The sequence below is a fragment of the Bactrocera latifrons genome, unplaced genomic scaffold (assembly GCF_001853355.1).
Source record: "Bactrocera latifrons isolate USDA-ARS-PBARC rearing strain unplaced genomic scaffold, ASM185335v1 scaffold_53, whole genome shotgun sequence".
Taxonomy (NCBI): domain Eukaryota; kingdom Metazoa; phylum Arthropoda; class Insecta; order Diptera; family Tephritidae; genus Bactrocera; species Bactrocera latifrons.
Genome location: NW_017537190.1, coordinates 149,673 through 173,900, shown reverse-complemented (window position 1 = coordinate 173,900; position 24,228 = coordinate 149,673). Strand labels below are relative to the sequence as shown.

Below are 24,228 nucleotides of genomic sequence, written 5' to 3'. Positions count from 1 at the left end.
TGCTATGTAAATACACTGAGACCATCAGAGGTTCTAGAAATCTTGCGCGAAACTTCAAACTTCAAAATTAACTCAACATCATTGTAATTCATACTGAAGACGACCCTCACCACAAAACCAGACGTGCATCCGCTCAATCATAGTGGCGGTGCCCAAATTTCGACACTAACAAGCAGTGACAAATTGATGGTGTTAAAGTTCATTAAACGATTCAGTCTAAATGTCAGACGATGCCTTAATCTCTTTGTCATGCGTCCCCACAAAATGCTGAAAAAACCAGTAAGATCTAAAAAACCAACACAAAAAAAGGTGTTGTATAGACAACCAATTAAGCTTATAACAAATTTCTTTTCAGCTCATGGCTTAACCACAAAAAAGCGCAGCCCCAAGTCACACACGCCGCAATAAGATGCTGTTGTGGTGACGTTTTGTCGGCTCAGCTCAGTTCAACTCGGCTCATCTTACACTCAGTGGCCATTTGGGCTGCTGTACGTTGATCTTCACTTTGTAGCTGCAATTTTTTTTTTTATATAAAAACGTTTTTGTCCTTGTTTTGTATTGGCGAATGATACAGAAAACTGCATAAAATTGACAAAGACATGCGATTTGACGAAGATTGTGCGGTTTTCGRCTCCTTTAACCCTCCACGCTTGCGTTGCGTTGGCATTTCTCTCACCGCCCTTTTCAGATCAGTTCAATACGCATATCGATGCGTACCATTCAATTGCGTTCGTTCGGCTACTGCGTGCAGCTTCACCGCTCATTCATTGTTCATTATTGATGCCTTTAAGAGTGCATCCTCTACCCCACTTGGCACCGTACTCGCCACTACTTTGGCCGCTTCTKGCTTTCGCAGCCCCAGCACTGCTTTGGCGGCTGCATGCAGGTGGCATTTCGACGCGATTTTGCCGACTTTCTTACGTTAGCAACATGTCGCAATCTGTGCCAAAGCCTGGACCCAAACGGTCGGTTGTATCGTTGGCCGTGATTGTGCGAATCGGCGATTTTCGGGTAGCCAAGTCGACAATTTGTATAATTGACAAATTGACTGGTCACTTTGTCTGCAGCCTGAGAAAACACAGTTTCGATGCGATCGATTGCACGTGGGAGCCCAGTCAGGCAAACAAACGAAGCCGCTAACAAGGTGAGAGAAACGGAAGCTTCTTTCATGTGATAATTTCGCAGCTTTTCATGTTTTACAAATGATTATGGGCACAAGTGGTAGCGTGTATTTATACAAATATACAAATATATATATACATGTACATATTTATTCATAATAAGGATTAAAAAGGGGTTAAACGAGCCGCTCCAATGCATATTCCACTATTAATCATTAATTTTAGAGCTTTCAACTGTTTTTTAGATAAAACCAAAATTCACCTGCAGATAGTCTCATATTCAAATGCTTATATTTAAGATACATTTCAATAAGTCTGACTCGACACATAATCAGTGACCAATGTGGCCAAGTGAACGAGTTGAGAAGTTTAGAAAAGGGATTTATAATTCGGAGACGGCTTGGAGTTGTGGTATTTATCAAAATACAACTAAAAAGATGAAATATTATTGGTAAATAAAAATATATCTTAACTTCCAACCGAAAACAATATTATTCAGAAAATGTGGATGTTGTTGCTTTCGAAGTGAAACAAGTTCCCCAAATATTATGTGGAATACTAACGATTTAATTTTCCTCGTTTGGAGCAGAAACTGAATCCGACTTTGTTATATTGGCTAACTGTTGTGGGAATGGCTTCGGACGGGATATTATTCTATGATAATTGATTGATCGAACCGCGACCATAGGTCTATTGTACCCTCTACTAAATATATAATATTGATAAAATCTAATATGGTGCTGAATGCTAGCGAAGCAATGTGATTCCTATTTGGAAAAATGGATCCAAGAGCCTTTAACCTGCGTCTGCAGACTGCTGTGCAGTCAATTAGCAGGCGTTCTAGTGATTYAGGCTCCCTTTCGCAKTACCGACAATTTACRCAAGAAGCTAGGCCCATGTTGTGTAAGTGCTTCTTCAGMTTGCAGCGGCCMGTGTAAAATGCGACCTGTAATCTGAGTTTATCCATAGGAAGGTTAATTGTATATGTAAACTTGCTGAGTTTATAACCCCCCATTAGCAACTTGGCATACCGCATGCCATGTATTTGTTCCCATACCTCTTCATCTTCCTTGTGGAGCAGCGCCTTTATGTTATCAGGACCCGCCCCAGTGAAAGGTTCATGTTCAACCATGTTAATGGATCCTGCGGAGCGGACGAGCTCATCAGCTTTGCGCCCGAGCACTCAGATGAGGTGCACTTGGTTAGGAGGTGCACAACGGTAGCGATTTGATCTCATAGGGGAGATTGATTAAAGTGCCGCTTGAGTATCGCTAAGTATGATTATACGTTCGTTGCTTTCTGAACCATCGCTGAATTTGAACTTTTAGCGTTCTGCAAACAATWAAGGTTTAAGAGTTCAAATAGGGATTCGAAAAATCAACTATTTAAGAACTTTGCAACTCTTGGAGTTTCAAAGGGAAGAATCGTCTAACTTTTTTTGTGAACTTGCTCCAAATATGCGATGAAGTAAATAAAAGTCAATCCCTTAATTTATTAATTATTTTATTTTTTGTTTAGCTAAACTTCGGCTTCATTTTGTCTTCCGGTTTCTTATGTACAATATTTGGCTTACTTATTTTTAAATTTTACTTTTATCAAACCTAACTAAGTCTAAATAAATATACAGCAACACACACACGCTTAGAACTAAGGAAACTTCAACTAAATATTTACATTTGTATTGTCTAATTCAGTCATTTGTAGCTCACAACAACAACGAAGAAATACTGCTACGGCCACGCYTCGAACCAGCACTTTCMTTTCRGCTTAGCGCAACAAATCGCCCAATGCCGCAATATAAGTTTGGGCCATCTGGAGTGTCTCATGCTTGGAAAGCTGTCGATCATTACCCAGACACGGCAGATATTGGCGCAGTCGATCGAAGGCCTGATTCAGATTTTGCATGCGGCGACGTTCACGCGCATTGGCCGCCAAACGACGCTTACGCTTGACCACCGGCGATATTTGCTTGCCACGACGCTTCTTAGCGCCGGGTTGTGTGGACGCTGTGCCATCATCCTTAGTTTGCATGCCAGCCGATTGATCAGCTAGTTCGAAGGAACCATCGGCGGGCTCGAAATCGTCATCGCCGCCAAAAAGCAACATATGATCGTCCATATCTTCATCGTCGACGCTGTCACCATCGAATAAAGCAGCAGCTTGRTCAAAGTCGAAAYTTTGAAAGTCGTGTGTGTAGGGCGTATTGGTAACTACGTGCGGATTGGCGCTAATCGCGGCGGCGGCATTAGTCGCAATGGAAACGATGGCATCACTGGTGRTTGGTGGCACTGAAGGTGAAGCGGTTGGCGCTGGTGCGGCTTTAGGTGTGCGCCGCGTGTAAGAACGCTTCGTTTTTGTGGTGGCAGCGCTGTTTTGCGCCTTGGACGCATTGGTTTTTGTGCTATTTGTCGCTGTTGTGATCTCAGGCAAACCAGCAGTTAATTGTGTAGTCGGCGCTGGTGGCGACTCCAAATGTAAACCGAATTGTGTGACAGTCGCGTGCAGCGGATGGGCGCCGCTATGCGCACCATTAGCGTAAATACTATTAAGATCCACATATTCTGGGCTTTCGGAGCGATGACTCGCCGGTGATGAAGTAATCCAGCCGTCGGAGGATGCCTGCTCGAAAGTGATGAAACCGTTGGTGGTCAAGAAATTGTTGTTGGGCGCACAATTGTACTGTTGCTGTTGCTGCTCCAGGAGATGATGATGATGCTGATTGGCGCTCACGAGCGGTGGCGGATTATATGCCGCCATCGGATTAAAAAACATCTCGTTCGCATTCGATTTGAATGCCTGCAAATCCTCGGAGGTTTTATAATAGTAACGATATATTTCACTGGACGACATGTTGTATTATACAGTTAACTATAGTGAGTAATTGTCTACACGTTCACGTCCTGYATGCGTATGCCTTCGACAGTCTCCTGGTGGTGGTATTTATACCGACTTCCTTGCCATGCAAGCAATTCACCACAGTTCGGTCGSCAGGTAGACGACAGGTAAATCTTATTGAGTAMGCTCTCTCATATTCGGTGGTGGCACACAGCCGGTCGCTTTAACGTTGTTGCAACGTTCTTCGTGTCTCCGCTGTAGTTGTTAGTGTACTCCAATATCTTGTGTAGATGTGAATGTGTGTTGATGTGTTTGCTGAGACCTTTGTGGAGCCTTTTTATTGGGCTGCGTTTATAAGGTTTCGAGTGTGTCAGCTGTTGCTGGATTCCATGTCCATAATGTGTGTATATGTATTGGAATTTGAAAATACACCAACCACTACGTACAATTTATAGTAACAACACTTAATGTGSCAACAAAACAACTTAAGCGAAAATCAACAGCACGTGCTCTCACATAACTTCCCACGGCCAATGAAGCGCTGCACTGCGCTCTGACGYTGTGGTGGAAAAGATTCGGATTTGTGCGCTTTGCTGATTGGTCTGTGCGCTGAAGACCTACATATAATATATATACTAGGTATATTGTATGTAAGTAAATATATGTATAGTATGTTTCTGAGTTTTTCTACTGTACTCAAATACACATATTGTCACACAAATATGAATTTTTTGGAATAAAAAAAATATTAAAGCATATGTTCTTGTTTGGGATAATAGGTAAGRCAAGAAAAAACCTTGTACAAAACAACATAAAAGTATATGTATGTGTGTTATAAAAACTATTTTCATTCAGTTATAAACTTAGAATTATAACTCTCCTGGTTTTAATATGAAATTTTGCAAATCGCCTACATAAGTATGTGCTCATACATTATATAAGAATATAATATCATGTTTCAAATGATCTGAATCGAAAATGGTTATTTGAGTTTCTCTATAGCTTCTCATTGTATTTCATGAATCCATGTCGTTTACTACGTTTTGAAACCCTTCTATGCCATAATATTATGGCTCATAACACAAAGAGAAGGYGATGCTCGCCGAAGTATTCAACAAWCATGAATATACTTAAAATCAGCATTCAAAAACTTATAGATTATATGTAAGTAAAAAGTATATATGTAAACGGTGATCCGTCACGAGCTGAGCTGATTTASCTATGTCCCTACGTCCATCTATTTGCAGTAAGAGTAAGTATKTGTTRGTRGTTTTCCACCTGTTTCATTTATCGTCTGYTTCCGCRTCGTAAATCAGTAATATCGCCTTTTATGACATCCTAATATCATAGTTTCACAGACATTMACGCGACGCTGTTATTCGATTGTTGTGATTTTAKAACGAATCGCGCTTTCACTTTTCTTAAAGCCAAATGATCTTTCAAAATGGTTTCCACTCATCTTTCCGATGTTCCAACGATGCCTGTAAGATCTCTGACTGTTAATTGTAAATAAAAAATTACGGACGAATGAACGAATGAGAGGCTATCTGTTGGTGATTTTCCAAAGCAACTGCTCAAACTTGAAGAAGGAATTTTTACCACTCATAATTGGAGCAAGTAATTGTAATATTCTTGACATCGAGAATTTGCACGAAAAGTAATGTCTTTGGTTGCTTTCTAGGACAATAGGTAAYCCTATGACCCCCAGGAATGATAGTGTCAACAAAATAAATGAACTAATTTTTCAAAAAGTTCCCGGAGAAGTAAAAAAATACAAATCGTTAGATACCAAGACTAATATCGRAGACGCAGTCCATTATGAACATGAATTGGCTGTAAAAATTAGAGTACAAATTATGATTTTGAGAAATTTAAGCCCTCAAAGCATCTGCAACAGAACGAGGATGCTTTTTAAGGTACTGAAAGACAATTTAATTCTAGCAACCATTAACATGGGACCAGCAGCTGATCAACTAGCTCATATACCGAGGATTCCGATRATCTCAAGTGATCTGCCAATCCCATTTAAACGGCTTCAATTTACATTTAAAACATCTTTCGCTCTACCATAAACAAGTCCCAAGGCTAAACTTTCGAATTGCAAGGAGCGTTCCAAAGTAAACAGTAACCTAGCGCCTCCTGGTGGCGCCATCTATATGTCGGCTGGTGCCTTAGAATCTGTTCTCTCTATCGATTGTCCAGTGAGCATTTCATGACATTTCATCGATTGGAAGTGAAGTTATYGCGTTTTAAGTGTCAGTATGTTTTTGCGAAAATGAGCTTCGAAAAAAGAGCCAACWTYAAATTTTGTTTTAAAATTGGTAAAACTTTTCCCAACTTTTTCTATTGATCAAACAAGTTTATGGCGATGATTGTCTATCCCGTAGCAAAGTGCACGAGTGATTTCAACGTTTTCAAAGTGGTCGTGAGGACATATATGACGATCAGCATGTGGGCCAATTAAAATTCGTGATCTCCGGAAATTCCATCGAAACCGTGCGCGAATAATTCATCAAAAATCAACCGAAATCATCATTGAAGTTCATGGAAATAGAATTGAACATCTGCAAAACATCGATTTAACGCATTTTGACCAAACATTTGGGCTTACGAACGATGTGTGCACGGTTTGTTCCGCACAAATTGACTGACGACCAAAAATTACTTAGAATCCAACATTCGAAATACCATTTTTTGACCAAAAATCACCATTTATCCATCAACCACTTCCCGTGTTCACCTGATATGGCAACGTGCGACTTCTTCCTTTTCGGAAAAATGCATTTGCCCATGAAAGGAAAGCATTATGTAGAGGACACTCAAAAGGCTTGCACCGGTATACTGGCAGCCATACCGGCCAATGAGCTAAAACAGCGTGCAAAAAGCTGCATTGAAGCAGAAGGGGACTATTTTGAAGAAAATAAATTGAGTTTGCCGAAAAAACATTTGTTCTGTTTTTTGTTTTTAAGTCCTGTTTACTTTGGAACGCACCTTCTAATAGGGATTGACCTACGAAATGTATGTTGGTCTATCGCGGATCGGAGGTTTTGAAAATCAATTTTATTGCTGCCAAAAAATAAATTAACATCATCATCGTTTACAGGGAAGGTGTAACTCAAYAAAWTATTTTTCAGGAGCAGAGAAAGTAAAATATAAAGAAAAGGCCTTTTTAMAAAACYTAAAAATAATAATAATRTAAAAAAATATACTTTCTTGTTCGAATTKCCTTCATTTAACTAATTTTTAATGACCCCACACAAAAACGAGAAAGTTTGTATGGGCGAGTGTGTACAAAATTTTAATTTTTAAAATGATTTTTTAATACCCGYGTGAAGCTGGATCGGGCTGCTAGTATATTTATATGCAACAAAAAAGAAAAAGTAACAGGACTCAATGAAACATAATAATGACAAATGAGGAAAGGACCCAATATAACCAGTCATCGAAGGGTTAGCAACTCAACCACTTGGAACCATAAGAAAAACTAACAACAATCTTAAAATCCGAAGCAGAATTTGTCTCTGCATTCAGTTGAAATGTAAAGTTTTCTCTGATAAATAATATTATATATATCACAGAAGAAACCCGGAAAATCTCATTGAGTGTTCAAGAGAAGGATGCCAAGATAGCTAACTACTGGTCCTACCATTAGATGACTTTGATGACAAACAGGTATTGAAATAACTGCCACAACAGTAATAACAACTAAGCAACAGCTTAGTCTAAACGAAGGCCTAAATTATCTTTATAATAATCCATTGACTGTAAAAAAACTTAGAAATCGAACACCAAAAATGTTAGAAAGCCTAAACCAAAGATCAGGGTAGCTTTCTAGGCAAATTTGTACTACTCATTTTGAGTTATTAGCATATTTGTTTTGCATATTTGTTACTAAGGAAAAAGAAGTTCCTGTTTCTGGCTTTGTGAGTAGAAAAGAACTCAAAAACTGGAGAATAGTTCACGTACATACAGACCAATGGGGATAGCTAAATCGACTCAGCTCGTCAAGCGGATTTTCGAGGTTTCCTTCTGTCTTTTACAAACTACGTGATAAAGATATATAAAAATATAGTACAGTACTTCCAAAATTGTTCAATTCTAACAACATAGATTTAGWTTATCATCAGCAAATGTATCGAACAATCAATTGAACACGCCTACTTAATAAAAATTCGAGCTAACTAAGACCACCGACATTGACTCTGAACATATTAGTCGTATATCACAGTGCTTCGTTTTTACAAAGTCATCGCTTTCGCTARTTACTAAATTAAATAAAGAAAAATTATGTTGATTCACGCGYCGGCGCAGCCTTCTCACACAATTTAATTAAACGAAACGGCCAGCCCCAGTTGAAAAAGATACCAACACAAACAGCGAAACGATAAAATATAATTCGAAATACTAAATTCTTTGCTAAAACGCCAAATAAAACGGCCACATTTAATTCTTAACGGTAAGTAGGTGGCGCCTTTATTAGTTACGCCGGCGCAGCAGCCACACAACCACACGAATTTGGTAGAGACAGGAGGTTGCACGGCAAGATGAGCACGGCACACGTGCGGCAACGTTCAAACGCCTTGCCACAAGCAACCTTTACAACAACGACAAGAGTAGTCGAATATTTCCCAAAGTCAAATTTTGGCAAGTTGTAAACAAGATGCGTGCATAGCGATACCCGACAATGAGCGTATCGAATTTGGTAGTGCCCACGAGCGATGCATCCCTGTATGATTGTGTGTGTGCGTTCGCTTAGTTAGGTCAAGTAGTTAATGATGTAGTTGTTGTGGAAATAGCAAATTTTGCGGCAACGAACAAAGCCAATGCCAACGAGCAATAATGCCGATAAGCAATCATAAATAGATACCACACAGTATATAGATATTTATATACATATACTCGTGCATACATCTACCACATATAGTACATATGTACATGCCACGAGTGATAAGCCGATCCTCACAGCGCCAAGTGCTGACAAATTTGCGCTCATCCCTGTCCTTGCCGCTTGTGAATGGGCACGCGCTACCTTTTGTGTATGATGAGGCGCTTGCCTCTTAGTGGCCACTAATCCCTGCTCATCTTGTTGTGTTTATGCATTTCTCGCTGCTTATCCCGTGTATCCTGAATGTGCCTTGTTTTAAATACACCTAAAATATAAGTAGTTTGCTGATTTCATTGATTTTGCTTGAGATAGCTCAAAGCTTATTACAGTTTTCCCCGTTTTACTTTCTACAAGAACATAAGAATTGCAAGAGTTAAGGAAGCGCCCTCTTATTTGCGTTTCCGAACTGTGAAATGAGCATTCGGTTCGTTCCGGTTGTTATTTGCAATATGTCGTTGTTGCTGCTTCGACTAAGCCATGGGACCCCATAATTATCTCATTGAATTTTTGAAATGCAATTACGATATTTCAACAAGATAAAAGTAATTGTAGTTGTAAGATCCAAMATATAGGTATTATATCTGTAACTGATGATGAGAGTATGTTTTGTTATAACTGATCAAATTTGACTCAGACTGGTCGGAATTGATGCAATTTTTTCATGTTTTGGTTTTTTGTTCGTGGAAAGTTTGATCTCCACATGTCAATTAGTTTGGCAACCTTTTGTTTACGTCCTGCAAATTTGATCTTCCGATTTTTACCATAGAATAAAAATGTAGAACGATTTTGCTTGAAATTTTGTGTTTCCAATGGAATAACTGGTACGGAATGGTTGAAAATGTTGCAACAGTGTTTTGGAGAGTCTACTTTATCACGAATACAAGTTTGTATTTGAGCTATACAAAGCATTCATTGAAAAGTCGAGACGGTCATCAAAAACTTGCCTCATACGAGTCGTTCACACCCCGATAATATCGGAAAAGGTAAAGAAATAGTCTTATAAAGACCTCGTGTTTTCATCAGAGAGGTATATAGGATAGAATTTCAACATCTCTGAATGATACTAGATATCTACGGTATTCTAGTTTTAAATTTAGTTATAAGATAACAATGAAGTTTAACAAAAGTTAATTTCTGYTCTAATAAAATCACATGCCAATTCTCTTCAATTCAAAAAAATTTATAGATAATCCCAGTTTTATTCACGGATTTTCACATTTTCATGATCCCGAGTGGTATCGACAAATATTGCATGGCTAACCTTTAACCTTTCTTCAATACATTTTTATTTCATGGAAATGTCTATAAGTAAAAAAAATTTACTATCAGTACGAGTAAACAGCAACTCTCCACATACGAAGACGTTCCATCATCTCATGGCTGCATTAGAGAAATTAAGAATCGTACGGGAATGTACCCGTAGATTCAGTCGATACGGTTTCGTAATTTTCTTTTCCGCAATAAATGTCGTGATGCGTTTGTAGTTTTCGGAAGGGAAACGACGCAATGAAATCAAGGAGTTTGCATACTATGGAGACCATCAGACCATCAGACAACGTTTTTTTCAAACACGCTTAAAGAACTTAGTGTAGTGGAGTCAATTGCATAGAAAAGGAAACGCTGAACTATGTCAAGGAAACTATGTTGACTGAAAAGTGCTCATGGGAACATCCTTTGCGAGATACGGACCTATACTCAGAAAGTTCATCTGGAGATTCCATTTTTGTACGCGTATTTCTGGCAATTATATTCACGAAACGGTTGTCTYGCACGACTTGACGTACAAATTTCAAATTTACAAAGAAATTTCGAAACTGAGCTTTGTAAGATGAGAAATTGATCTAGAAACGCAAACAAATAATACTAACTAGACTTAGAGGTTCTTGGCTGTTTTGAAAACAGAAAAGAGACCTCAGTAAGTGGTAATAAGTATCACGTATTTGAGTGAGTGAACAACATGGAGGTTTACAAGTTGTTATTGTAGAGATTCTCAAATTTCTGCTTGAGTGACACGATTCTAACTAGTGGTAATTTAATGAGGAACCAGGAAACGTGTTGTTTTGAGGTCGGACTATTGAGATCAATTTTGGATATGTAGAAGTTTAACCTGATAAAATATCCAGAAGGAAGTTGCGCAAGGAGCACTCTATATTCTCAAGATCTTTGCCTGGTAAGAGTGGTGATTTAACTCCAAGTACGCCATTCATTGGGAGGAAGAGGAACTCGAGTTTAACAAACAATTTGTCAGATGGTTGGAAATGGTGGTTCTGTATGGAAAGCTTCTTATGGGGACTTACATATTTATATGTATATCATCTGTCAATGCTATCTATAAACATATTACAAGAACAAGATGAACTACCGTTTTCCACAAAGGATACATACATGGGAATATTACAGCAAAACATGTTTCGATTTCCCCTTTGAACATCAGCCGAAATTCGAAAATCAATCAAGTCAAGGCATTTTATAATATATCACAACAAATTTGATATAATCTTTCCTAGAAGATCTTTCCGAGAACCAAAACAAATAAATGGGTTGACACCAATKGGCAAWWTTGGGCGAAAGGTGCTTTAATATTTGCCGCAAAATAAAAATCCACTAGGCGTTGTCACCCCAATCCGTGGCTCCCAAACTGTCTACACCCGCATTTTCTAAAACAAAGCAAACGTTGAGAACACCCCACAAAAGAGAACAATAGCAATAAATTGAATTACTCAAAGGAGTGATGGTAGTCAGGAACCTGCTGCCCATCAAATTCACTCATAATTTAACCGAACCGAACGAAAACGAGCCGAACGGCACAAAAGGTCAACGAGGGTGAGGGTTTTATTGCCGTAGCACGCCCCAAAAGACATTTCGACAAATTTGCGATGCAYCGCGTCACATTTGCTCGAGCGATCGATTCGAATGCCACACATTGCGGCAAGTGAAATTACAAGCAAACCAAACAAAAAAAAAAACACGCCGAACATACATACGTACAATCGAATATCTGAAGGCGCATCTACCGAAAGGCAAGCAAAGGTTTTGTCAATTAGATAAAAATGTCACACAACAAACACGCCACCGATTGCCACATCGCCCTGTGCTGCAAGTGCAACAAAAGCAACAACAACAACGTTATAGCATTCAACCTGCTGGCATATTTATTGCACATTGCACACACCGAAATGCCATCACAAACAGACACAGCAGACAACAACAACACCTACACTAAGTCAGTCAACCGTTGTTGTGCCRCCACGAATTTGTTGCACTGTTGCAACAAGTGCAATTTTAGTGCCTTGTTGTATTAGTGACAAGTGTRCAGCTTGCTGCAGGCGCACTGCCTAGGCAGGGTTGATTTCTGAACAGCGATCGCTGCACCCTCTCAACAGCCGATGTGCCAACACACTTACTTACTTGTGCATGTATGTATATGCGAAAGTGCAGTTAAATGCAATTTATGAGCGCGTAAAATTGTCTCCATCGCCGCTTTGAACGCATTTACTTTTGTAAGTTTTACACCTGCGTCCTCTTTGTCCCCACGAAATTCGATGAAGTCGGCGATAAAAATGCGTAAAATGCTCAGAAGGTCAGTGAGATGTGAGCAAGACTTTATGAAAGTTAATTTGTATATGCTAGATATTCGAACGCGGAAGTGAAATCGATTACAAAAGAAATATATGTGTATTTACATATATGATAAGTAGCTCGAGACCATCACAAATCCGTAAAGGGTACATGTTTTGGTTTGATCTGACACGATGAGGTGACTAAATATGTGAGATCCAAAGCACTTAAAGCTTTAAGCCACAAAGGTGCAAGCTTCAACAAGATAGATGTGTCGAGACAACAAAAACTGGACAATTGGCATCCAGACGGATTTTTGGCCCCGACACTTCCCTTTGTAAAAGTTACCGATTGGGACCACCACAACCAAAGTAATACAAGTCTTTTCGTCTTTTTGTCTTTTTGGGAGTTCAATCTCAATAGACAGCCCGTGATAACCCCAAGCCAAGACATTGCAAACGAAACTCATCTAAGAGCAAGGATATAGCGGCTCCGACCCATTCTTAATAATGATGATCTTGAGATAAAAGTCACTTTCCTAATTTGATAATCTTGAAACATGAATCACTTTTTAAGCTCATTAGCTTTGTAGTTCCTAKTGATTCCAATATGACATCCAATATTATAACGAAGTAGGTCCAAGCCATTTAGCGCACGGTCAGTGAGCTTGACACCTTTGTTTAACACTACTCTAAAACTTGGTGCTACTTCGTACTGGGTGGACAATTGAGAAGWAAAGTCCTCTCTCGACGAGCAAAGACCAACTTCTAGAAGACAATTATCATACCCGTCCTGCTGTAGGATGCAGTGTCATGGAGGATGACAACATCAGATGAGTTGACGTTACGAGTTTTCAAGAGAAAGGTTCTACAGAATATTTATGGTCCTTTGCGCATTAGCAGCGGCGAATACCGCAGTCAATTCCGGAAAGCAATAGGACTGATTTCCTTCCGCCGCAACTGTACTTCGGAGCATGCGCGCACTGACTGGATTCGGTAGAGGGCGTCACTAGCCAACGAACCAGCGGTCAGATGTCTCCGAGCACCTGGAGAGCCAGAACAAACATTTTCGCGGGACGTATTTCTGTGAGTCGTGCGAAATTTTTTAATAACGTAATCACAGGTGACGAACGAGTTATGAATCTTTGAGTATGATCCCAAGACAAAGAGGCAATCTTCCAACTGACACGCGCCGGCCTCTCCGCGCGCCAAAAAAGGGAGAATGAGCAAATCCAAAGTGAAAACAAAGCTTATTGTCTTACCACCATTATTTTTTTTCCTCTGAACAAACCTTCAACGCTRAGTTTTACGTGGAAGTCCTCAAGAGACCAAACGAAACGCTCACACCGCTTTTCCTATGAACAGCTACCTAACCAAGGTCGGCATTCCCACGCTTCCGCAACCGTCCTACAGCCCAGATGTAGCCCTCCCAGTCTTTTCTTTTTCTTTTTCTTGTTTTTTTTTGTTTGTTTTTTTTTTTTTTGTTTCCTTGGCTAAAAAGGCCGATGAAAGGCGCAAKCATTTTGAGACGACAGAGGGGATCCAAGCAGCATGCACCTGGGCTCTCAAGGTTCGACGCAGAAGGAGCCTATTTTGAAAAGTTTTTAAAGAATTATAACGGTTTTTAAAGAACACCGGAATTCGTTGAAAAAGTTATAGATAATTTCGAGCGAGGTCTATAGAAAAAATKAGAATATTCGACTTAACCTCAACATGCTCGAGATGACCCAAAACAAATTTTTTTGATTCTATTTTTCAATATACCACTCTTCACGCTTCAGTTTCCTCTACATTTCTTTTCGCACACGCGTAAGATATTTTTTACATGCGATGAACCACATTGTTTGGTATGAGCCACATTTCTTTGCGGCATCTCTCAAGCATTTGCGTGACTGTCAATTACTTCACAAAATGCCACTTRCCAATTTGGCAACAACCTTCTGTGCAATACGGAATATTGCGACCTCTRCGTAGCCAATTTAGAGTAGGTATGTAATAATTACGAGAGTTCAATAAGCAGCGCGGTAAGGTGTTCAATGAGCGAARCCGAGTACGACGAGGATTTCAATTCATTTAACTCTTTAAAACAAAAAACGCGCAGTAGAAGGAGAAGAGACCGAACGAAACGACACCCAACGATGGTCARCCATTAACAAGTCGCTCTGGGCTGTGAAAGTGATGTCCAAAGTGTTTAACCACTGGGCGGGCGTTCGGCTCAACATTGCTTCTTCACAATGGAGGTTAATAAAAATTTTGTTAATATTATTTATTTTAAAACCACTTAACACTTTTGATTTTTTTATTTTTTGCAAAAGAGACTTCAAGCTTTTTTCCTTTTTTTCTGCCAATGAAAACGRAAGGAGCGGGTTGCGTGCACCACGCTTCTATATTGGAAAGTTTACTACGAATTGAAGATTACATTTTTTTTATAAAATATGTATGTACGTTTTCTCCCTTCRCAATCAGCAATGCCACAATTGATAAGTTTAAATTTCATTAAAGTCAAATTAAAAATGTAACATTGCCGCCCCATCAAGTGAAGCGGCAGTTCGAATGCCAAGCGAAGTTGACCATTGATCGTTTGTGCTGCGAAGTGTAGTAGGTGGGCCGTTAATCCGACTCTCTGCTGGCGAGCGGTGAGCCCCTTACAAATGATTGTTCSATTGGACTTTATTTGTCTGCCTCAGAATGARTTGAATGTTGAATGATGAGTGCCGAGTGCTGATGCAGAATACTTGCTGCTGGCTGCCGCTGAATGCCGTGGGTTTCATGCATTTTAAAAATGTCAATATTGACACATTTTGTACATATTGATTTTGCAATTTTATTTCAATTCATTCGCATACAAATAGCGCAAACGTTTATCGTTAATCGTCRTGGGAGAAAAATAGAATAATTGACGGAGCAAAGAGATGTGTGTGTGTGTGTGCGTGTGGAAGGAAGTTATTAAAATGCTTTAAATTGATTTGGATCTAACGGTTTATTTGACAAGCAATTTACTACATATAGAAAACCATAATTTAGCTAACAATTCTCCTTGTTGAGACCTTTAAGGATTGGATTTTGAAAAAATATACTGACCCAAACATATAAAAAAAAACGCAGTATGAGCTCAGTCAGTTCATAGTAAAGTTGTGCATATGTATTCCCCATAATCATCACCAAAAGTTTATATGTGAAATCTTGGCAGCTAGCAAAATCAGCAGCAAAGCCAAATATTCAAGACACCAAAGTAAAGCTCCATATTTGTTGGAGTCAGAAGGTGGTGCGGTATTGTGAGGAAAGGTTACGAACAGCAACTTTTCACATTAAAACGAGTGATTACCGAAAAACGCTCGAGATTTCGTGACCACAAACGACGCAGTAACCTTCCATCAAGACTTATGTTGCAAGAGCGACTAAGACCTAGTTGGAAATACAGCGGCAGGGAAGTTTTGCCTCAGTCGCCTTATTTATGACCCTTCTGACTAGCCAAATGGTTCCGGCTATGCAGAAGGTCTTCACTTGAAAATGATGCAGATAAGAAGAGGGTATCAAATATTGGCTTTATTCAATCTCGAGCGCTAAGCTAGGTATTTTGAGCTCAGCTTCAGATGAGCAATGCTTTTAATATTTTTTTCTACCAACCTCCTACCATGTAAGTGGATGCTGCGCTTGACTGTCGCTACGTATAATTATACGCGTGATAGTTGCGTTGAAGGTATATCTCAACGGACATGCTGCCCTGTGACTACTGCACGAATTCGGACCGTCGGGGTACTACTTGGTTGTACTATCTCTAAGCAGGAGCTGAAAAGCGGAATTTTTGCATTCATCTTTACTGCTAAAAACTGAACTTAATGTAATGCTCTCCCTTGGGAGGAGATACAGTAGTATTTTACGCCTTAAGCCCTTCATGCTTGGAAAGAGATTACCTTACTTCTACCAAACCTTTTCGCTGTCATTTGAAGCCGTGTGTGTTTGGCTACCTAACCGATTACTAGCTGAAGTGGTGTGAGTTACAACATGACTTTAATTGATACCGTCGTAAATGTGCGCATGGCACCCGATACAGAGATGCAGACGAGCCGTTGCACCTTCAATAGTTGAAGTCCTGCGATGCTTTCGAGGTTTAAGCTACCGCTACCGCTTCATATATGATAATCAGTCACAAGGTCATGGTGTACAACCACCTAACAATCCTTGCTTAGCAGCCACAGTATTTACCAGCTAGTTGATTGCACACCGTAAGTGATTTAGTAACTTTGACCATGGTCAGGTCAACATTCTGCTTCGACCTCAGTGTGGAACAGCAGGTCATAAGAGATATTAAAGGTCGGAACCGACTTTTAAAAACGACAGTTTGCCAGATGGGGATTCTTCCCCAGAGCGTCAAAACCAACGAAATAATGCAAAGGTCTCTATGGATGCGGGAGTGCGGGTCGCATCGGCTCCAGTGTTTATAAAATTGGTCGAGGACTTTAATTGACCACTAAATAATCCTATGATCTTCCATAAACATTTCATAATAAATTCAAACACCCATAAAATCTTGATAACGGAYTTAGAACACCATAGCTAAAACTTTCTATAATCCTATTGGCATACCTAATATTCGCAGCAGTTAGCACCATCCAACTCAAGTCTAGCACAACAACAGCTTCKCATCAAATCAGACAAAAAAACAAGATGATCTGCGCACGCCCATTGACGAACTCACCGACGATCACCATAACCGAACATAATGTCCRATGTCAATGTAGCGCCTACTGTGTCATTGTTTATGTTCATAATATTAACTCCTACGAGCACACACACGCCAGCCTCTGTCTGTCTTCGCGTTGCTCGGCGCTCTTTGATTTGTTCACATTGTGTGCACAAACTGGCGACTCCAGATATATATATACTATATGTTTATCAWATATGAAGAATTCGTCGACGTTTGCAACACTTGCTTTGCCAACTACAACAGGCATATGAGATAAAGGCGCTACTCCTTGCTTGATCCTTATCGCTGTTGCGATCGGTGTTGTCAAAGGTGAACCGAAGCGGCAGGTAATCCCGTTGGCGCCTCATTGTAAAAACAAGGTTATATGACTTCTGATTACACATACGCAGTACATATGTATGGATGTATGTGYACTTTATTGTAATTGCCGATGTTAACAAGTGTAACGATCAGACGTGAGGAAATCACGATAACGAAGTGATCTTCCAGACTCATTTTATGCTTAACTGATTGATTTGAAATGGCTGGGTGATGTGTTGGAATATTGGTGTTTGGTGAAAAATTATACGCAATTAGTTGTGCAGAGTTGTTCGAATAAAATAAATATATTTTATTTTTTTCTAAGACTGTGCAATGTTTTGACTGTAGTGGATTATGAAGTAGTGAGGAATGGTAATATTTCAAGGATAAAATTTCAATGGAAAAACTTGGTGTTTGGCTTAATTGCAAGTTTATTTATGTCTTTATGTGAAGTCGTAGATTTAATCTAAAAATAAATATCTTAAATCCTGCACAATGCACTTTTGATACAATTTTCGTTTACATCAAAATCAAAAGTTGCTTCAAATSCGATTTTTTATAAACTAACTTTTTGGGGCTGTCTAAGGAATTRCTTAACTTATGTTAAGGTTATTAGTAAGCAAACAAGATCTTTTGCGAATATCTTGATTTTGATTTTGTTGGGTATATTTGTAATCTTAGCTTCTTGAGAAAAACGAAAGTGCTCAAAATTTCACATCAATCTCTCAAAATCGACTCWGCTCTTCACGCTGATCATATATATACAAGGTTTCCCAATAACAGGGATATGGTTTCTAGTAGTCTTACCAAGAAATATGTCTGTCGCAGGGATAGTTGTTAAGGAAATTCAAATATTTTTTATAAATAAGTTCTGAATATAACAACATTCAAATGGCCTCCACGGCTTCTTTTTGCAGTATTTTCGAGTACTTTTTCTTCTAAATCAAGTGGTATGTCATGAATAGCACGTTCAAAATAGACTTCTAAAGCATGAAAGGAGTCTGGTTTATTGCTAAAAGCCAATGACTTCAAATAACCCCAACTTCTGGATGCCATTGTCCCGTCTTGTTGGAACCAGATGATGTCAAGATCAACTTCTTCCAATTACATATTACATAAAAAGTTGGTTATCATCGATCTATACCCGTATCCATTGTCAGTAACGGTGTCACCACCTTTACTTCGAAAGAAGCACTGACCGATAACCAGGCCAAAAATCACACCAAACTGTCAATTAAGGCGAATGTAATGATTGCTCATGAATAATTTGTGGATTTTCTTCGCACCAGAATTGACAGTTTTGTTTATTTACCCCAGAGGTTATCTAGTGACTGAGCACAGGTCATACTCTGGCATTATGGAGGGAACACTTCTCCAACTTATTGAATGGCAATGAAAGCATAACACCATGACGATGGAGCAGACGAGTTTCAGACAAGACGACTTCCTATCGTCCGACTTTTTCAATTTACTGMTGGAAAAAAYAATTCGAGCTGCAGATATRAATAGARAAGGTACAMTCTTCTAYAAGAGCTGGCGTACGCCGWTGACATCGATATCATTGGCCTCAACAACCGCGCCGTYAGTATTGCTTTCTAGAGACTGGATAAGAAAGAGAAGCAATTGGGTCTKGTAATGARCAAGGGCAAGACGAATTATYTCATGTCATCAAACAAATAGTCGTCGCRCTTGCGACTTGACTCCCACGTCACTGTTGACAGTCGTAACTTCAAAGTCTTAGATAATTTGATCTAACTTGGAACCAGTATTAACACCAACAACAACATCAGCCACGAAATCCAACGCAGAATAACTCTTACCAACAGGTGCTACTTCGGACTGAGTAGGCAATTGGGAAGTAAAGTCCTCTCTCGATGAACAAAGACCAAACAATACAAGTCACTCATTATCCCCGTCCTGCTATGTGGTGCAGAGGCATGAGCGATGTGAACATGAGTCGCCGTTAAGAATTTTCGAGAGAAAGGTTCTGCGGAAGATTTATTATTTTCTTTGCGCATTGGTCGATGCAACAATGATCTGTACCAGATATATRAYGACATTGACATAGTTCAGCGAATTAAAAGACAGCGGCTACACTGACTAGGTCATGTGGAYCGAATGGACGAAAAAACTTCAGCTCTGATAATATTCGACGCCATACACGCCGGGGAAAGCACTCTGTTAGAAAGACCAGGTGGAAAAAGAGCTGGCAACACTTGGAAACTCAAATTAGTGTCAAACAGCGAAAAGGAAGACGGACTGGCGCGTTCTTGTAAACTCTGCTATAACCGCATAAGCATTGTCTACTCCAATAAAGAAGAAAAAGAAGTGAATGCCGCGAGAAAAGCGTGTATTTGGTGGAACTCCTTGTACATACCCAACTTCACTAAAATTCGCCAAAAAATTGCTACAYTTTATTAACACTTATTGTAATTTTTTTCTGAATCAACCTGTGAATTGAATTCGACAAATTTACTAAAATTTCACAGTTCATCAAGCCAACACATAGGTAAACGGAAGCAACCATAAAACCCACAAAACACCAATAAAGCAACCATTTCACGAGTATTTAATGAAAATTGAATGGGTGCTAAATTGTAAGAGGAACTTGTTAATTGTAAATATTGCTTTTATTCTGGCACTACATGTATATGTTTTATAGTACATACCCGGCCAGCGCTCAAGTGGCACGATCCTTACAAATTCACAGAAACACTTTCCATTCAGCGAAATTTTTACATTGTTAAGGATTTTTGAAGAAATCAAAACAAAAGCACAATGAARATAATAGAAAATTATACGCGTATGAAAAAAGGAACTTCAAGATCAGCAAACAGCAAGCGAGCATGAGACGTTCGAKAGCGCACATGCGCAGTATTGTAACAGCGTTAAAATGTATGTGTGCAAGTGCACTTCAAATATTTGCTACATTTAGTTGTTGTACACAAACAACAAACATAAATATATTTGTATAGCTTAAGTTTGCTTGTAAAGCAGTTTTATTGAAGGAAATTTAGAAAATTTGCACGCTCAATTTTGTTATTTGCATTAAATCTTTAGAAAATCCACACAAGTGATAGTGCGAGCACAAAAAGTGAATCTTGACCACGTGTGCTTACTTCCTTACAAGCCGGGCGTAATAAAAAATAATTTTTTCTTCAACCAAACAAAGCGGAAACAGGCATCTACAGCGTTAATGCATTTATTACGCTTCCATTGTATCCTTTCGAAACCCTTTTGGCCACCAATTCAACCCTTGCTGCTGCGCATGCGTCACTAGCGTTCATTTTTCATGCCGCCATCTAACTGTTTTGAATMCGCTCAYTTCCTTTGTTCGCTTTAAGGCTGGCACGTTGTGAGTAATTAGTTTTAGTGGCTGCTTGCTTTTGCTACTTTTCTTCTTCATCTTTCTCAATTTATAATTGTTGCCSCGCGAATAGCAAAATGTTCTCACACTTTTCCCGCTGTGCAATCGGAAGTGTGGTTGTGATCCTTCCACTTTTTGGCCGATCACCAGCAGCGATTGCGACTGCCTCATTCGATTCATATGTGTAAGAGTGGCGAAGAAAAATCATATTAAAATTGTTCACTTGTTATTGTATTGTACGCTCGTTATTATTATTTTTTTTTTTACTTCTCATTTTTTCCACTTGTTTGTTGTACGCCCAGCCACTGCCTACAACGCTCGAGTAAACCGCGCAGTTCGCTCTTTGTGTATATATGTATATTTCTGCCTGCGATTGATCAGCTTCCGCGCCACCTGTTACCGCCGATTGCGTATGATCGCGTTCGTAGGCACACATATGTGAGAGTGTGTATGTGTCTCTCGCAGATCCGCCTATGTCCTAACGACACTGCCTACTTCAGTGGCTGCTGCTTGACTACAACGAGGATTCTCAGATTTTTCTCAAGCGATTGCAGCATCTCCTTATTGATCTTTTTTACTACCTCTTTTCGCTTTCTTCCCAGCCTTTGGTTTTAGCCAACTCATCCATTGTCATTATTACATGCAACAGTTTCAAAGTGCTGGCTATTGTTCACCAAGCGTTTGCTGCTGCGGATTAAGAAGGATGTGGTCGCCCGCATAGATTTGAATAGGTATGGTGGGTTACAATCAAAATTCATTACTTTTTATTTTCATTTTAAGTGCCTATCAAAATAGTAATAATAATTTGTCTGACATGTATATGAGATTTACTTCCGATTCCACTGTAAACGATTTGTTACGGCGAGTTGCATTCATATTTGAGAAAAGGCCATATTGTGTTTAATAAATGTAAGGATAAATTATGGTCATTTGGAATATGTGTCAGAGTGTTTTAACCAGTTGGTAATATGGAATACCAAATAAATCGGAATACATATGTATGTACGTATGCTGTTATGTTGAGACCCTCTGTATCAGGATTCCAAATGACTTTATATAAATGTGGTAGATATTCAAATCGATTATCCAAAGGGACTGTCTGATTCCACGCTGGACTTACTACTGAGGGTGCAGCACCATCCAGTGGTACACTAACGGCTCGAAAACACCGGAAGACATTGGAGTCGGCGTTGCGGGACTGCAGAAGTCGTTGCTATAAGTCAGTGTGCAGAAATCAATCTCCACCGCAACTATCGTAACCAACGTATTGCTATACTTAGCGTTAGACAAGCGGCAATAAAGGCGATCTCAGCTTATGAGGTTAAATCACTTTTGACGGAGAAGTGCATAAGAAGGCTGAGCCGCCTATCAGTTTTCAAACACGTACACCTGATCGGGGCATATAGGGGTAAATGGCAATGAGTTAGCTGACGAACTCGCTGGCTCTACGGCAGCATCTAGGATGATGAGGCCAGATCAATGCATTGCGGTGGGGTCTCACACCATAAATGATTTTCTGGTGGGGAGAGAACGGCACTGGTATGACAACATTGACATAATTCAGTTTAAAAGATGTGATCAACCTCTACCGAAACAAATTCAGTCTCCTTTTCAACTCTTTACAGTGTCATTGGAATGTTATTAACACGGAAAAATTTGCGTTTCTGACACCATAAATGATTTTCTGGTGGGGAGAGAACGGCACTGGTGTGACAACATTGACATAATTCAGTTTAAAAGATGTGATCAACCTCTACCGAAACAAAATCAGTCTCCTTTTCAACTCTTTACAGAGTCATTGGAATGTTATTAACAYGGAAAAATTTGCGTTTCCAATGCAATCACGTCTACGGAATTGTGGAAAATTCTAAAGATGTTTTATGGTGATTCCACTTTATTGCGAAAAGCATTCCATGAAGGTTGTAAAGTCATCGTAAACTTGTCTCTTGCGCGCCGTCGATCCACCTGTGTTTATGACCATAGTATTGAAAAAGTTTAAGAAGTTTCCTTGAAAATCATAATGTTAGTATAAAGGCAGTTATTGCTAAATTCCAAAAACATGAATCTTTTGAAAATGCGAAGTCGAGTAGTGGTCACAATAAAGATGTTTGACAACTCAGCTAGGAACAAAAACTTTCATAAAACGCACCCCTACTGGTGAGAGCTGTGCTTTGATATCTACGCTTGATACTTTGTTTAGTCTCTTGAACTCCGAGGCTCCTAGCTACTTAAGACGAGTTCTAGTGGTCTGGGCAYAGGCATARKAGGTGTTCCAGCGTTTCTTTGTTGTCAGATTCTCTGCACTTTTTGCATGTATCGTCAACACTTATGTCCATCCATCAAGAGGCCAACAAATCTCCGCCAGTCCTTTCGAGACCATGTGAGAAATAAGAAAACAAGTTTTCTAAAGGGACTCTGCCACATGATCTAGGCGATCCTGCAGGTACTTGAAGCATTTACTCTCGCCCAAAACCGCTTGTTTGCACTTTCAGTAACAAAACTGTATAYCGTTTTTAGTCACTTTCGTATTTCCTGATAATAAAGATTTGCATAAAAATAGTGTAAAATGTAGATCTTGTTGTAAGTCCGGGTCAAATTCGTTCAAATGGTATTCTCATTGCGAGGAAAATTTCAAATAAAATAAAATAACTCAACAGTGTTCGATTCACTCAAAACTGGAAAGCGCCGAATAGCACAGACATTGGCACATTGGTAGAATCAAACAAAAATAGAACAGCAATCAGTTATACCATTTTATAAGGTATCCACATACTATATTGCATTACAACTGTATAACTTTGTTGTTGCTTTCACACGTRCATATGTAATTCTTTGACAAGAGAGCAAAGTACGAACGTAGCGAGCAAAGAAGTGGCGCATCGAAGACAGCTATAGTGGACCAAGTAAATTTTGCGAAAACTTAAAAGTTTTTATATACTAAACAAATAATCACTTATCGTATTCCCTGCGATCCTACGCATTTGCTTACATTTTTACATTTTAATCGACCTCGCAACATTGCCGACTGCCGCCAAGTCGGTGAAATATTCCGCTGTGCAAACTTTTCGGTTGAAAAGGAAATACCAAATTACATTTAATTAGGTTAAAATAAGCGCGAGGTCGCACACACACTTAGGCATACACACTTTTATAGACAACAACAAAACATGGCTTGCTGCACACTTCGTGCAACAACAACAACAACACGAGCAAAAAAAAACCAATAGCAATAATGGCGAAAACCCAAAAAATAGAGGGTAAATCGAATTAAAGGCCTTATTAGGGACAASAGATTTAGCGGCGAACCGAACTGATGGACGAGCGCGCACCGGCATTGCACCATGTTGCACGTACCAATGGGGGCAAACGCCGCTGTAATGTGCGCCTTTAACCTTTGCTTTGGCGAAAAACAGTAACAAAAAAACAACAAACACAACAATAACAATAAGAACAAG

General features: G+C 39.4%; 1 protein-coding gene across 1 annotated transcript; it reads right to left on the bottom strand.

Annotated features, from left to right (window-relative positions):
* Positions 1-2,786: 2,786 nt before the first annotated feature.
* Positions 2,787-4,006, bottom strand: LOC108974111 (protein atonal). The gene has a single exon (XM_018941749.1). It carries the CDS (start codon positions 3,969-3,971, stop codon positions 2,889-2,891), a length of 1,083 nt encoding a protein of 360 aa, XP_018797294.1. The 5' UTR covers positions 3,972-4,006; the 3' UTR covers positions 2,787-2,888.
* Positions 4,007-24,228: the final 20,222 nt, after the last annotated feature.